Below are 14,932 nucleotides of genomic sequence, written 5' to 3' on the forward strand. Positions count from 1 at the left end.
TATTTAGTAGTTATTAGAAATGACATCAAAAAGAATTCTAAAGGAATCAATTTTAAGAAAATAAATGCCTTTTATGCCTTTTAAGTTTATGGTTTAGCCTGTAAGTCGGTGAATGAAAGGTTAGGTAAATAAAAATAATACACACAAATAATTCGTTTCGTCTATTTCGTGTAACAAACATTATTGAATTAGATTCATAGAGTCATCTATACAATAAGTATCACTCTATTGTGCTATGTTTATCTACAATATTGATTTACATAATTAGTTATTACCTTATATTAAACTATTTATCTAATCTTTACAGCTATATTGATTTATTTGTTAAAGAAACAAAGAGATACATAACTATAGTAACAAATGAAGTTAAATAAAATATAAAAATTACAATATTGGATATATCCTAGAATAGTTTCACTGAGAATACAAATATACAGATATGACAACTTAACATGCGTAAATAAGTAAACAATAGAATATTTAGGCGAATACACAATATTACATAGATCAAGACACCGACAGACATATTAGTTTATATAATAATTAATAAAGATACAAGCCTTTAGGTAGTAACTCTTATATGACGCATTAGAGACGTGTGAAAACAAGTTGTCATTAATGTGAGAATCCAATGAAAAACACCTTCTGTGAAGAGGGTAATATTGGTTCTAGGAGCCGGTAGGTTGAAAGTTCTCTGCGTGCGTAAATATCTGCTAGAAAAGTGCTATAACGATCCTTTAATTGTAATATAGATAATGTAATGTTTTATCCTCGAAATAAAGCGTTTACATAAGTTGTATATATTGTAGCAGGGAGCTTATTATCTCAGTCAGACTATAATCATTTCAATACCCAAACCTCCAACATCGCAGTGAATATTTCATATAATTTACTAGATTCCAGTGTTAATATTTTGTGTGGAGACTTGAAAATCAGACAAATAGCTTAAATATACAATTTAATATATAATAACAATAATGTTTTTTTTTAAATGTTAGTCAGTAAAGTAAAAATATAAGTAGATTTACTAAACATCGTTATTAAAGTTTATTAGATGTGAAACGTATTTTATTTTATTACTCATCTCAATGACGTGTACATATTTTGATCGGTTTATCTATTATTTTGATACTAAAGTACAACACGGCAGTAGGTATGCCTGATAATAAATAGTAGTTAAAAAAACTTAAAATCACACAATTTAAAATTAACATCAATTCCTGCCTTATAGACGAAAATTACATAAAAAAAAAAAACAATAAATCTTTTTTTGCAAATTGAAAAATGGAATAATTTTATCAAATTAATGTATTGTTATCTGTCCTTGATAAATATACGAAGTTTGAAAGAAATCTGGCCGTTTAAAGTGAGTCAAAATCGCTCTCAAATGAGTCGGTTATTAACAAACACACAAACAGGTGAAGCCAATAAAAAGCGTATTATGATATTAAACTTTATAAGCGCACTAATTTAAGTTATGTTTATACTTATTGCACGATGTCTTAAACGCTATAAAAACACGAGTAAATGTTTCTATATATGTCTAGCTTTCCCTTTCAGCTTCGTTAAGTCAAAAGTATGAGCTGTAAATTAGAAAAGTACACATTAAAATAATTTTACGGCCCGTTTGTGACTCTGAACAAAAACACTAAGTCTCTCAAGATATACCAATTCTCTGTGATATAATAATTCGACACCGATGCACGCGACACAATGAACCAATTTCAATAAAGTTTTCTTCTACCCGCATCCGCGAGTCAATCCGCGATCATCGCGCTTGCAAAACTGTCAAATCTGAAGACCTCGTAATATCTCATACTTAGATAATTTATTTGTCTAGATTTAGCCTCTTGCTTCTAGACAACCGATGAAAACAAGCCAGATTTTTTTAGTGTAGTGTGCGTGCCAAGCTACGTCTTACATTCACTATTTGTATGTCACTTTGAGTTAGTTTGCGTGAATAGCTCAAAATAGAGGTAAGCCGTCAAAATCAAACTTTTTTGTAACAGTCTATCTAGACGTATAAATGATCTATATATTCACAATATAAGGAATAGAATAGACAAGAAAACAAGTATAAATTGAAATAAAAGGCAAATCACTTAATATTAATATGCGTTATTCCTTTATTCTGATCAAACACATAGTACATTGTAAAAGGTACTAAATATATAAATTCAATGTGAAATATACCCGGCTGAATAGATTACACTGTCTCGTCTGTGGTCATCTATTCGCGTTGAGGTCGTTACACCAAGTGCGGTGCACTCTAGAAAATAAACATTTAGATAGCATTGATGTACGAGCCTGAAGCGACCTGAATTACACTTTCAACAAATCTCTTTGTTGTGGCAAAGGAATGAGCGGGCCATAATAAAATTGATGCAATATCGAGTAACAGCATTTTAATTGATGCAAATAAATGATTGTACGGTGCTCATCACAATTCTGTTAGTATTCACTAATTTATTATATTTTTTGTCTTTATGTGTGTGTGTTTGAAATAAACTCAAACGCAATGTTTATTTATTTGGGTTAAAAATTACACTTAATGAATAACGTTACACCTTTATCCTTAAAATTAAATAAATATTACAGCGTAATGATGCTACAAATATTTTAAATACAATCAGTCTAAAGTGATGCAACAAAATACGTTGGACGTGTAACTTATTTATAACTTAATTGAAAAAATAAAAACGTTATTAAATTATTAAAAAACCTCACGAGTTCTATAAAGTAAAATAGATGGAACAGTTAACACACACTGAAAATAAATAAAGGTATGCAAACATTTGAAATATTTTAAAGATTTTTTAAAGGTTTTTGTTGTTGTAAATTTTAAATATACAACAACAAAAGCCTAGCTCTCGGTGACTGGATCATTGCCACTCAATAGCTGAACCAGTCTTGATGGGACTTGTCTTCTTGTTTATAGAAAACAAATTAGGTTTCCACGTAAAAAAATCAATTCAATATTTAATTTGTTTATACATTATACACATATAATAATTACTATTATTATTATAATTAGAGCTACTTACCCAATCTTTGGTAACTATTAGCGTTATAATTGGAAAATTGAAACAAATTCACTGATAAAAAACATTTAAGAAACACAACTCCATGTCTTTTTTTTTGAGAAAGAAATAATCAGCTGACGCAAAATATTACATTTCAGTTAGTTAGTTATTCTATTAAATATACAATCATAGTTTACAAAATGATTTACTGTGAGCATTACTATACTATAAGTAGTGTATTTACAAACAAATACTTTAAATGTTATTATTTATATCCGAGGCGACTAACAGCATCTGGTAAGATTCACAGATTGAGACATAGTCCTGATTGTTAGATATATTAGATGAGATGCATTTATGTGCGACAGAAGGATCTTGTACATTTCGACTAGCAGGTGCGATAAAGGTTGATCAATTTAACTCTTTGTCTTCAAGGTTGTGAAGATCATACTCATAGTCCCACTGTATTACAAAATTACAACAAAGAATCGCTGTGGATCAATCTGATAAAGAGCTATATTGGACGAGAGATAATGAAATAAAATAATGACACAGCTATGTTGCCATTTGCGCCATCATATTATTGAGTATTGACCGCTCATCGCCTTTCTATGTTCTTTCCATGCGAGCGCTATGATATTTTCCTCTGCTGTCACTAGATGGCGCTCTTTCGACGTGATCGAATAGCTAAAAAATCAAACACTTGGCACTCTGTAGTGATGTCGCTACACGGTCGATTTCACATTTATCTCGGCGGATACTCCACAGGGAGTGCCGCTTGCGCCTCTCTCTCCCCAAGAGAAGGTCGCCTTCGATGAAGGCTTAGAGGCCACCTGCCCAAAGCCAACTGCAGGTGGTGCTTAGTGGGTAGGCACCTAGGTTTTCACGTGAGTCCCACATAACCAACACAGACTTAGGCTGCGTTGGTATGCATGAGCATTCACCACCTCCCTCCCGTCGTTATCCCGGAGGGTAGCCCTTTCCCTTTGTTTGGGCGCAAAAAAAATATCGATTTCATTTATCAAATTGTCAATCCATTACTTTATTTTGGCGTTTCAATAACCATTACAATCTATCTATGACATCCCATAGACTATATACTTGAAAATTAAGGTATCGAAATGCAAATCCAGTATATATTCACGAAAGATATAATATTATGTTGATGAGAGCGACCAAGAGTATAGTATACAATATTTTTTTCTAATTATAACAGTCGTTAGTGTGCTATCGAGTTAAGTATTATTTGTAAATACACCTCAATCATAATAATTGACATTTTTCTAATATATCTACAAGAATTACATCGAACATATTAATTAGTACATTCGTGAATCGGTAATATTTGAGGTAAATAACTGAGGTTTACGATTTTTGTTTCATTTGAATTAAATGTAAATAATATATATTTAAGTATTTAATTTAATGTCTTTTATTTTCTATTTCACTTTCATTTACACTATATGAAAATTTAATGTAAAGTTTGACTGTGCAAGCAAAAATGTTTAATCGAATAATTATTCCACACTATTTATCCAGACATCGCCTCACATCTTTTAGTTACGATAACTTATCGAAGAACAATAATTATTATTACGCCAGTAAAATAATGAAATAATTTGACTATTCCTATTTATGGAAAAATAAGAAATATCCTTGTTAGAAATTTCGTAAGGTCGCTCGAACATCACTATCTCAACCTAAAACATCGAATATGCATCGATGATCCAACAAATCCTTGTTGGATTAGGGATCTAACAACAAATGTTGTTGTTAGATCCCTAACGATAATAATATATAAAATAAAATATAAAAATCAGAACAGAATATATTCTAGGCGTAGACCCCAGCAAGGTTCTTGAGTAGTGAACGATATAAATAAATGCGATGCGTGTGATCGGGAGACGCCCCATTTTATTAGTCAAATCTTGGTATTTTGGTTCAACTCTCAGGTTGTGGTACTCTACTCTCTACGGTTCTACATTAACAGCGTAAATTTAATAGTTATGAATGAGGGAAATCTCTGCACTTAACAATTTGTTATTTGTTTTTTGTTTATTTGTATATTATTGTTTTCCAAATTAACTTTACCGCTCAAGAACATCACAGGTATTACAATAAACCAAAGGGTATTACAATAACATCGATACAAAAGCAGAAAATAATTATCTGCATATTTAAAGTAGCAATACAAAACACTATTTATCAAAACATTGTTAAAATGTGATAAATTACGATTTGATACACGATAATTATGTGTTTCAACACTCTCATAACACACCGGGACATTGTTCAACACCAATTCACTTGTTTTACTGTTTACAAATCATCGACAAGTATTGACATGACATACCAGTATTCCAAACACTTCAGTTATTCCACCTCTTGAGTAACGACATAAGCCTGGTACAAAAACTTATTTACACCTACGATTGTCTCACTCATTATTAAACTATTAAATGTTTTCACATAGAATTAATAACACAATTAGTACTTTTATAATGTTTACGGTGATGTGACCAGCCATCGCTGAAGCAGCTGGGGCAGGCGTTGGAGGTCCCAGCCTGGTGTTTGCTCGCACTACTTGCGACCGCCATCGAATTGTGTACAGCGGTTGCTGTCGCGACAAGGCCACTAACCTAAATATAAATAAAAAAGGATAAATTACAGACGTTTTTACAAATTTAAAGTTATACGCGAATCGCGCTTTCAAATGATGTGTAGTATGTTTATGGTGAGACTGGTCTGAATGAAGATGTTGTGACAAGGACTGAGAAAGGAATGCTGGAATGGTTTAGACACGTGGAGCTAATGAGTGAATAAATAATGACTTATTAAATATATAAGGCAATTGTGTCGCAGGAGACCTCGTAGGAGCAAATTGCGAACGTCATCGTATTTTCAATAGGAAAGGTCCGTAGCACCCGGAACCGTCAAGCATGAAAAGAGAATGTAGAAAAAGCGCATGAACTTTGTAAGGATAGAAGTAAGCGGCATTCTGTTCTTCCTATCCCGATGGGAAAAAGGCGTGTGTGTGAGGTTTCAAATGGTTTTTAAAGTGGAAATTTTCAAATGAGCACCGATTACCGGCTTGATACTTTGGCATTCAGTAGAAATGTGAGTTCTCCCTGTAGGGATAAATCTCCTAACGTATATAAAGGGGAGTGCTCAGAAGAGTTGTTTGGGTTGATGCTAGCCTCCGAATGCCACGACCGGACATCACCTTAAAAAGCGTCAATTCTCCTGCGTCATGTTGGCGTCTGGCATCCTAAAACTACGGATGTGGAAGGAATTTCTTGCCTTTTTTGTAATCTGGTGTTTTCACGAACCGATATGATTCTTCCGAAAAATCAAGCATAGAACATACTCGCACCTTAAAGGCATTTATTGACCCTGCTTCTCTTGACACTTCCCATTACGTGAGTCTCTTAGTCAAAGTCAAAGTCAAATAAACTTTATTTGTTTAAACTTAAACTAAGCGCTCTTGAAGCATCACTACATATTTCTTTTAAATTACTGAATTTACCGTATGTTCCATAAAATATTTACCTCTTGAGAAGAACATAATACAAACTCAACGGCCACTCTTTTCAATCAAATATAGTATTTTACAACGGCTGTAATATACATAACAAATTAGTGGTTAAGGTACTGCATCCAATATATGAATCGTGTTTAAATAATATAAATTAATTTCATAAAAAGTAGTAAGGAATTAGCTGTAACATACATACTATTATACATAAATTATCGTATATTGGATGCATCAACCTTTAGGGCTTGAGTTCATTGTTTGTGTAATGCTTAAACGTTTCCCCCCTCTTATATTAGAAAAAAGAAATAATCAAAAAGTAGTAATTCCACCTTCGCACGACACGCCACTATTCCATAAAAAAAAATCAAAAAGTAGATTTATTAATTTAATCTGTATAGAATCAGTGGATTATTACTCACATGTGTATAATTATCCACAAGTATTGAGTATTATAATTATGTCCGTATGATAATTAATGCATGCTATAATTAACCATCTGTATTTACATTGTTCGCGTTACCGCAGGTTTGTGGTTACAAATTAATTGCACAATGAACATAAAACGTTTTAAATAAACATGTGTACAATATCTCCGTTATTGTTTGGAACTTTTTCAAAACATGCATATTTTAATCATTGCAATGAATTGATTACAGATGTTTAATGAGAAATAATGTCTTCGTCAGATACTATTTTTAGGGAACAGGCCCGGCTCATACTCTCTTGTAAGAGCACTTTCGCACTACGTCCGATCCGAATCCGATCCAAACCCGTGAGAATACGGTTCGGTGTAGTCGTGTACTATTTCTAATGGTTGACGGAAAGAAATCGGATGACGGAAGCCGGATCTAGTGCGGACTACCACAAAAATAGTTCTACGACTTCTTCGAACCGTGTTTTCACGGACACAGATCAATCTAATACCAGATCTACGACCTTGAAAGCGTCGAATAAACGACCTTTAAAGATTCGAACCTGAGGTACTGTGGCAGTCCGGTCTCACTCCCCGTATTGAAACTTAGTTTCAATACTTACACGGGCACCCCAGCCAGTAGGGACCCACGAGCGAGCAGCGACGCACGCCCGAGCTTTGTTATTCACCTACTCCACCGATCCGACCGATCATTTAAAAATGGAGAAACATAAAAAAAACAAAGCATATTAAATCTCATCGATCCAAATTTAATTTTTTTAAGCTTCCTAAACGAAGACGCTGAAATAATCTAATTTAAAGTGATTATTATGGAATTATGATTAATGATAGCTACCTTTTTATTTGCTGTACTAAGCATACAATACTATCTGTAACTAATGTATGTTGGCAACGAAAGAATATTGATTTCAAATTACGATTACATACCTACCTATTTAAATTATAGAAAAAACGGAGCTATTTTTATGAGATGATCTTCTACTAAATAGGTACAGCTTTCGATAAAGAAGACAACTCTAACGACGTCAGAAGAGGTAACAGTCACGCGATAGAAAGAGAGGCATCTTCTAGGTAAATAAAAATGTATTGTAGAATTACAACCTTACGGCCGCAAGAGCCCTATTTCTTTGATTGATTTTGCAGAGTGAGGCTTCTGTACTTGTACAATTATATATTCTTAAGAGTCAACGGTTCTACATATTTCGCAATCACCAGCTTTGATCATCGACGATATTAAAGAATATTGCACTTGATACACTAACATCATATGAGAGTTCCAAAGGGTAACTAACAGAAACTTTATTACTAAAAATCCACTGTTATATGCATGTTTGAAGCGCTGAAATTTTGACAAATAACAACTAGTAGCGGCTACAGTAAAAAGTTATTAAAATCATGCCGTAGAATCACAAAATGTCTAACAGTAAAGTTAAAAAATAATACGATTATTTTCCAAAAGAATATAGTTTTGCTTTTATATCTTGTATGATGTTACGGAATCCATGATGTCGACTAGTAATTGAACGGTCTCAATGTTATTTATAATTCAGAGTATTGTGGTATCAGAAAGATTTTTACTCTTAGGAATTATAACACTACTATGGAATCATAAGACAGTTATCTAGTTTTATAACTGCAATGAAATCAGTAAATTAACTATTGGATGTTTGTGTATTTTAAGAGAAACTTTTGGTGAAGCGCCAATGGGTTTTTCAATATTAAAAAATAATACGGGTTGCATTGCCGGCAGAACTGAAAACTTGAACACTAACTTTGTGCATTTTTGAATATTTTGGAATGGTTAGAGAATAATTTTCATGTATTTCATTGTTTATCATTAAAAAAGTACTAGCATTTACATGGTTAAATACAATTTTCATTTATTGCGCTATCGTAGACAAAAATGTCAATTTATATTACATATAAACACTTCAGAACTATTACAATTATTTCACATTAAAAAGTTTATCTCTCAGATAAATCAACTTTCATCCATAATTTCAACGACTGTCTTACGAATTCGATCAGGTCACGTGTCCTGACGCGAGTTTAGTATAATATACCCATCCCAAGAAAAGTGCTCAACGCGGCGTTAAAGAAACTCTCACTTCATAAATATTTTAGATATTTTTCATACACAATAAGAATAATCTATATATAAAAATGAATTGCTGTTGTGATGAGAACGGCTGGATCGATTATGCTAATTTTGGTCTTGAATTATTTGTGGAAGCCCAGAGAAGGTTTAAAAGGTGAATAAATAGGAAAATTCTGCTAAATTAAATAAAAACAACAAATTTGTTTTTCCTTTGATGTGTCCATACATAATTACTATGAGAGAATTTATTGACGCACGGTTTGACAGTTCTGCTGTGAAACAATTTCATTACGACAGCAGGGTGCATATTTTACGAAGTAATTTTTGATGTTATGATATATTATTGACAAATTCATATAAAAACATTATTTTATTTATTAAATACAGAACAACGTCTGTCGGGTCAGCTAGTCATATATATATAAGATTATTTTTATAAAGTATAGCTTCTATTTTGAATCCTCGCGCAAATATCTAACAACGCAGCGCCCATAAACGTATATGACAGCGCCCAGAAACTTTATTGAGGATTGTCTCGCAACATTGCCAATTGATGGTAGCAGAGCTCACCGACAGCCATTCTTATTACATTGAGTAAGCGCCGCTCCGCCTTAAAAAATCCTTTTTGTTGATTTGTTATGATCAAACCATTCAAACAGTAGATTTAAAAGAATTAAGGATCGCCGGCCGGCAGCCACTACAAGAACCACGTGTGAACGCGATATCTTCCCATATTCTTGTCTGAGTGCGAACTCAGCACCAGAAGCCAAGGTACGAGGGCTTAAGTTGCTGTGGTGTAATTCTGTGGTTTTGGTCTTTTCGAGGATTCATCAGAAGTATAACAGTTTAAATTTTACTTGAACCGCTATTACCATTATTTATTGATCCTTAAATGATTATTTTTTTGCACAAAGGCGCAGGCTATTGACACGCCGTACCTTTTTTATTATTTAACCGAATACCTTAAGGTACAATATGAAGTGCCAATATCTTTCCGCAAGAATATATCGCCCATAAAATAAATGTTAGACTATAAAATTCAAATAAGAATAAGGTGAGGAAATTTCTCGAATATTTCACCACGACATTGAAGTTACACTTAGTAAATGCGCAAACACACTTAACACTCTACAAATGCATTTTAGTGCATAAGTTCGAAAGTTATTCTCGCGAATCTTTGCTGAAGATTTACGAGTTAAAATGCGATTTGGGAAACTCAACATGTACTACATACTCGTGCAATGATTTCTATAATACGAGCAAGCTGGGTTTAATTTTAAATACTAATTGAATTTTATTTTTAAATTGGGTTTCCTTTAATAATTGCTGTATGACTATGGGAAGAAATGGTTGCACGTACAAAATAAGAAGTGAGAATAAGATGCACACTATTTGCAACCAAAAAGGAAATACTGGCAAGTAACGCTGTAAATTGATAAAATAAAAAATAAGGAAATAATAAGTCGTTTGTTTTTTTAATGAAATCTTTTGTTTTCAGTTTGTCGGAGGGTGCTGTTTATAAATTGATAAGATTCGCATGCGGTTGGTTGAACAAGTATCTTTGCGTGTAAAATTTTGGTACGGAACAAGGTAATCAGTATTTACACAATATTGAAGTTGGTGCACCATATTTGAATGTGTAAAAACAACCACCAAAGAGCCTCGCTCGAACGCATGAAATTATGTCTTTTTGGGGTTAAAATGGGCTAAATTTTGCGGTCTCATTCCGAGATTTTACATGGCATAGTCTCGATTTCAGACACAAGTTTGTTCCTGTTGTCGTCGATGCTATCCTGAGAGATGTTGACGCATTTGCCAACTTGAGAATGTTTTTAGTTTTAGAAAGTATATGAATTCTTGAAAATATAAATAACTTGCAATTTAGAAATTGGAAAAAGGCGAACTTAACGTTTTTAGTAAAACTATAAATAATGATCAGTTTATTTTAATTTGTCGAGTGTGATGTCGTTCAAGCGAAGCAATTAAAATAATTATTACTTGAAGTTAAACATTTTCAGTTAAAACGCTTCAACGTAGAGTTATTAATAAATATTTAGGTCATGGTTTTGCATTAAGATAAGCGTACCACAAACATTTCAGAATTTTACCTTTCATCGGTAAAATATAATAAAAATATGTATGTATGTAGACACTGCCTTTTTTTTATGGAAAAAGGAGGACAAACGAGCGTACGAGTCACCTGATCTTAAGTGTTCACCGCTGCCCACATTCTCTTCAAACACCACAGGAATCACAGGAACGTTGCCGGCCCCTTAGGTACGCGCTTTCTTTGAAGGTACCTATGTCGTATCGTCCCGGAAACACCGCACAAGGAAGCTCATTCCAAAGCTTAGTAGTACGTGGAAGAATGCTCCTTGAAAAGTACATAGTGGAGCACCGCCACACATCCAGACGGAAAATAACTGCGTGCGAAAGTACGCGTTTAAAGTAATCGGGGTGTTAGTATTAATTATTCTTGTTCACTCTTCTCTTATCATAAGTCTATATACCTAACAGAACTGACATGCAGCGTCTGTGGTGCAGTAAGTAGAACCGTTGACAGCTGATACTCACCATGGTCACAATATTAGTAATAGACCAGTAGCGTAACTCAGCGGTGTCCATGAAATTTATAACTACGTGTGGGTGGAGCGCTACGATTGGTAGATACAAAAAGATTTACGACGCGGACGGCGCGGCGCAGCTAATTTTACTCGGAGAGCGGCCAGGCTCGGCAGCGTACGGCGTGGCACTCAATAGTTTTGTGCATGCGTCAAATCGACACTCTAGTATGAAGTTAAAATACTGTTATATATAATAATATTACTGAATTGTGGCACGGTTCCCCGCTCGTATCTCGCCCGCCGCCTAGGACTAATGTGTTTCATCATCATAATCAGCCGGAAGACGTAAGTACTGCTGGACAAAGGCGTCCCCCAAAGATCTCTACGACGATCGGTCCTGCGCTGCCCTCATCCAACGTATTCCGGCGATCTTGACCAGATCGTCGGTCCATCTTGTGGAAGGCCTACCAACACTGCGTCTTCCGGTACGTGGTCGTGAGGACTTTTGTGCCCCAACGGCCATCTGTCCGTCGAACTATGTGCCCTGTCCATTGCCACTTCATTTTTGCAATCATTTGGGCTATGTCAGTGAGTTTGGTTCTCCTACGGATCTGCTCATTTCTGATTCGATCTCGCAAGGAAACAAGTGACAATGAGCTTCCTCATAAGGCCCATAGTTAGTGTTTGTAGCCCATACTAATGTGCTTACGGTTTTCGAATTCATAACTATTCGTATGGTTCGCGGTGGTCACCATTTTTGGACTCATTTTCCTTAAGCAAACTTCACAAATAACTTACCTTATAACAACTGTATTTAATCGCCATGGGAGCGTATATGTTTGGTTCTTGTTTCTTGCGCAGAACGTGTAGAGTAGATCTCCAGCCGTTGCTGCTAATCCTCCGTCAGTGTGGACGCCTCTTCCAGACCATTCATGTATCGTTATATTCCACGAACTGCATGATTTATCCTGGACGATACAATAATGGCTGAGATGGGGAATGAAAATGAGAAAATATCTATTCCTTGTGCATCATCAGAAACTGTGCTTCGAGATTTATTATAGTTTTGTTATAAACAGTTTCTTTTTTTTATAAATATTACATCATAATCCATTACTCTATAATTATATAATTTTTTTATGTATCATTGAGCAGAAAATTATTTAAATTCGATTAATCGACCAAAAATAATAAAAATAAATTCTGTTCTTTTATTTAAATAAGGGACGAGACGAGCAGGACGTTCAGCTCATTATTAATGTAATTGATACGCTCTACCCGTAACAATGCTGTGCCGCACAGGATTCATGAAAATCCCAAAAATTCTGAGTGGCACTACGATTGCGCTCGTCACCATGACGACGAGACATAAGTTGTGAAGTCTCATTTGCCCAGTAATTTCACTAGCTACAGCGCCTTTCAGACCCAAAACACAGTAATGTTTACACATTATTACTTCACGGTAGAAAGAGGCGCCGTTGTAGTACCCATAATCTAGCCGGTATCCTGTGCAAAGATGCCTCTCACTGGTGAAATTATGGTTGTGTGTATTTGATGTGTCTCAAGGTAACGAGCGCAATTGTAGTGCTGCTCAGAATTTTCGGATTTTTTAAGAATGCTGAGCGGCACTGCATTGTAATGGACAGGGCGTATCAGTTACCATCAGCTGAACGTCCTGCTCGTCCCTTACTGTCATAAAAAACACAACATAATTTAATTTAAACCAAAAACATAGTAACATACTTTTTATAGATAAGTTGCCTACAATTCAGCACATTTTTATTCGTGCTACAAATGACATGCAATATTACCTGTTCGGAAGAAATGTCAATGAAAACTTGTCGCTCGACGTTTGAATCTAGGACCCAGGTGCATTGCTGATAGAAGAATTCATTCAAGCTGCCCGTGACAGAAACATTTCTTGAAGATATTTCACCTGTTAAAGTTAAATTTATTTCAGAAAATTGGGCGATAGTAATATAACAGACTAGCTGATACCCCGCGACTTCGTCCACGTACAAACAGGACTGAGAACTTAGGAGCGGCTTTTCAATTAGATTCTTAAAATAAAGGGAAATTTTAACAAATACTGTCGCGACGATGTTTGTAAATAATGATAATAATAAAAATAATGTTAAAAAAACAACAGGAAGCTGAAAATTTTAATTATTGTGTATGGAAAGAACTTCCCTTATATAAATATTTTTCATGATTAAACCATAACATTTGCAACTCGTTTCATATTACATTTAAACTGACACATTGACACACACTCATATATTTATACAACACACACACTCACACTCACAAATACACTCATAATTTATACAGAGGTTGATACATTTAGAAAAAGTTTAGATCTGCATTGTTATCGTTATTAGTTTGCCCTCTTTACTATGTATCCCACCTTACACCTTAGGGAGATGGGAATGGCTGAAAATCAGCGCTGCATGAAAATATTATTTCAGGCAGCATAAGCTGAGCCTACTCCCTTTTGTCTTAATGTATGTTTTGTAATAAGCTAATATTGTATACTTAAATTAAGTTCAAGGCAATAAATTTATTATTATTATTATTATTATTATAATTATAATTATAATTATAATTATAATTATAATTATAATTATAATTATTATTATTATTATTATTATTATTATTATTATTATTATTATTATTATTATTATTATTATTATTATTATTATTATTATTATTATTATTATTATTATTATTATTATTATTATTATTATTATTATTATTATTATTATTATTATTATTATTATTATTATTATTATTATTATTATTATTATTATTATTATTATTATTATTATTATTATTATTATTATTATTATTATTATTATTATTATTATTATTATTATTATTATTATTATTATTATTATTATTATTATTATTATTATTATTATTATTATTATTATTATTATTATTATTATTATTATTATTATTATTATTATTATTATTATTATTATTATTATTATTATTATTATTATTATTATTATTATTATTATTATTATTATTATTATTATTATTATTATTATTATTATTATTATTATTATTATTATTATTATTATTATTATTATTATTATTATTATTATTATTATTATTATTATTATTATTATTATTATTATTATTATTATTATTATTATTATTATTATTATTATTATTATTATTATTATTATTATTATTATTATTATTATTATTATTATTATTATTATTATTATTATTATTATTATTATTATTATTATTATTATTATTATTATTATT

General features: G+C 32.6%; 1 protein-coding gene across 1 annotated transcript in view; it reads right to left on the reverse strand.

Annotated features, from left to right (window-relative positions):
• Positions 1-664: 664 nt before the first annotated feature.
• LOC126980044 (uncharacterized) overlaps positions 665-14,932 on the reverse strand; it is an 86,660-nt gene continuing 72,392 nt past the window's right edge. Inside the window, exons 15-17 of the mRNA XM_050829671.1 lie at positions 13,465-13,589; positions 12,452-12,621; positions 665-5,662 (exon numbers count right to left, since the gene is read on the reverse strand). Of these exons, the coding sequence (XP_050685628.1) occupies positions 5,479-5,662; positions 12,452-12,621; positions 13,465-13,589 (479 nt within the window). The 3' untranslated portion in view covers positions 665-5,478. The remainder of the gene's footprint in view (positions 5,663-12,451; positions 12,622-13,464; positions 13,590-14,932) is intronic.

The sequence above is a fragment of the Leptidea sinapis genome, chromosome 4, assembly GCF_905404315.1.
Source record: "Leptidea sinapis chromosome 4, ilLepSina1.1, whole genome shotgun sequence".
NCBI lineage: Eukaryota > Metazoa > Arthropoda > Insecta > Lepidoptera > Pieridae > Leptidea > Leptidea sinapis.